At 43.2% G+C, this 2,174-nt stretch overlaps 1 protein-coding gene across 1 annotated transcript; it reads right to left on the bottom strand.

Annotated features, from left to right (window-relative positions):
- Positions 1–625: 625 nt before the first annotated feature.
- LOC144207534 (uncharacterized) lies at positions 626–1,890 on the bottom strand. The gene is made up of 3 exons (XM_077733054.1): positions 1,748–1,890; positions 1,641–1,670; positions 626–1,386 (listed from the first exon to the last, which is right to left on the bottom strand). Exon 3 carries the CDS (start codon positions 1,307–1,309, stop codon positions 698–700), a length of 612 nt encoding a protein of 203 aa, XP_077589180.1. The 5' UTR covers positions 1,310–1,386; positions 1,641–1,670; positions 1,748–1,890; the 3' UTR covers positions 626–697.
- Positions 1,891–2,174: the final 284 nt, after the last annotated feature.

Raw genomic sequence — 2,174 nt, forward strand, 5'->3', positions numbered from 1 at the left:
GGATGTGCTTCAGTATTGAGTCATATTGCAGTTAACACATTAACCTCCAACTTCGGATAAAGGATTCCTTCCCCATATGGTAATGACCTACCTGCTGTCAAACATCTTTTCTGTGCCTGTGTGGGTATTCTTCGGGTACTCTAGTTTACTCCCATAGGCAAAATACATGGTTTGTCGGTTGAGCACTTTAAATTGCTTTGGTCAACGTGCGTAAAAATAGTGTCCTTTCCATTTATTCATGTATACAGACAGCTTAAAGGCTCCAATGAATCCTTTATATTGCTTGCATCTATCTATTTTGCATCTTCCAGGTAAAAATAAATATAAATTGTACCATCCTTGGAAGTAACCGGTAATAGTCTGACCATATACTTTAAATGCTGGAGTAACAGGATCCTTTATTGCTGCAAATAGGGACAATGGTAAACTTTAAACAAGGACTGTAAAGACTAATAGATATCTTAAGTTAAAACCAGTATCGGTGCACTTTCAACCATGGTGGCTAAGGAAATGCCTGAACCCTTGTTTTGGTTACCATGCCATTCAGTAAGGCATTTTCCCTGTATGCTAAACATCTAACGCTACGTGCATTAAAGTGCAGTCACATACCCACATTTTGACCGAATTAATAGGATAATTGTACTTTATTCAAAATAAAAAATTGCAATCTTTAAACAAGAACTGTAAACACCTGGTCTTATAAGTCAGTCTCCATTTCGTCATTGTGGGAGTGGGGCATGTCGCCCTGCTGGCCCTGGGTGCCGTTGTGGGAGTGGGGCATGTCGCTCTGCTGGCCCTGGGCGGCGTTGTGGGAGTGGGGCATGTCGCTAGGCTGGTCATGGGTGGCATTGTGGGAGTAGGCCATGTCGTTCTGATGGCCCAGGGTGGCGTCGTGGGAGTAGGCCATGTCGTTCTGATGGCCCTGGGTGGCGTTGTGGTGGTCAGGCATGTCGCTCTCCTGGCCCTGGGTGTCGTTGTGGGAGTTGGGCACGCCGTTCTGCTGGTCATGGTTGGCGCTGGGGGAGTTGGGCATCCCGCTAGGCTGGTCATGGTCAGCGTTGGGGGAGTTGGGCATGCCGCTAGGCTGGTCATGGTCGGCGTTGGGGGAGTTGGGCATGCCGCTAGGCTGGTCATGGTCGGCGTTGTGGGAGTTGGGCATGTCGTTCTGCTGGTCATGGGTGGCGTTGTGGGACTGGGGTACGTCGCTCTGCTGGCCCTGGGTGGCGTTGTGGGAGTGGGGCATGTCACTCTGCTGGTCCTGGGTGGCGTTGTGGGAGTGCGGCATGTCGCTCTGCTGGCCCCGTGTCATTCTGTATCCCCTTTGTTGATTATTCAAGTCAACGTGGCTTGTATTGTCATTAAATTCCACAATCGTCACTGGTTGGCCTTCACACAAAAAGATAACCATTAGAAAATGCTCAACAAATCAATGATTAAACCAATTGTCAGAACACAAGAAATAGTAGGTTTTCTAAATGACTATCATAAGCAGAGACGTGGCCTTTACATTCATCCAGAATCAAGTATTCATCAATAAGTAATTCAAATGTTATATTTTAAAATACTCTAGTCATCACAAACCAACACGCATCAAAAATGATTTTTTACCCTGCCTTTCTTCACCACATTATATCAATTACCTTGTGTAGATCCAACAGGAGCAGACAAGCCTGCAGAGAAACAAAGTCATGTTAAAATTCTTCAAGACAAAAAGTTCTGAAGCCCAGTCCAAAATCAGATGTCTCACCATTTTCCACCAAGATGGCATTCACCAACACAAGCACAAACCAAACAAAAGCCACAATGTCACTGCTGCAGTACACGTCATGACAATAAGCGACTGCAAGAGCTTTTAAAGCAAAAGAAATGTATGCACAAGTGGAAATAATTTGCTTCAATTTGGACTAGCACAGCTGCAACATCTTAATGAATACAATTGTAACCCCGCCTTAAAACACTAATGTTTGTTTTATTGCTTTTCAGTACCATTAACTTTGTTTGAAAACAGTATTATCCCTCCTTATTGAAAGAACATCAAATGTGTGTTTTGTAAAGAACTTAAATGAACATGAATCATTTAAAGTAAAACATTAAACATTAAAACTAAAATTATTTGACAATGTTCCTGAAAAAAATATTTAAAATTCTTATTGGCAGCCACAGTTTTTTGTTAT

The sequence above is a fragment of the Stigmatopora nigra genome, chromosome 1, assembly GCF_051989575.1.
Source record: "Stigmatopora nigra isolate UIUO_SnigA chromosome 1, RoL_Snig_1.1, whole genome shotgun sequence".
In the NCBI taxonomy this organism is placed as follows: domain Eukaryota; kingdom Metazoa; phylum Chordata; class Actinopteri; order Syngnathiformes; family Syngnathidae; genus Stigmatopora; species Stigmatopora nigra.

What these genes read in the sequence shown, in the direction of transcription:
- LOC144207534 (XM_077733054.1), bottom strand. Translation starts at nt 1,309, where the DNA reads ATGACACGGGGCCAGCAGAGCGACATGCCGCACTCCCACAACGCCACC.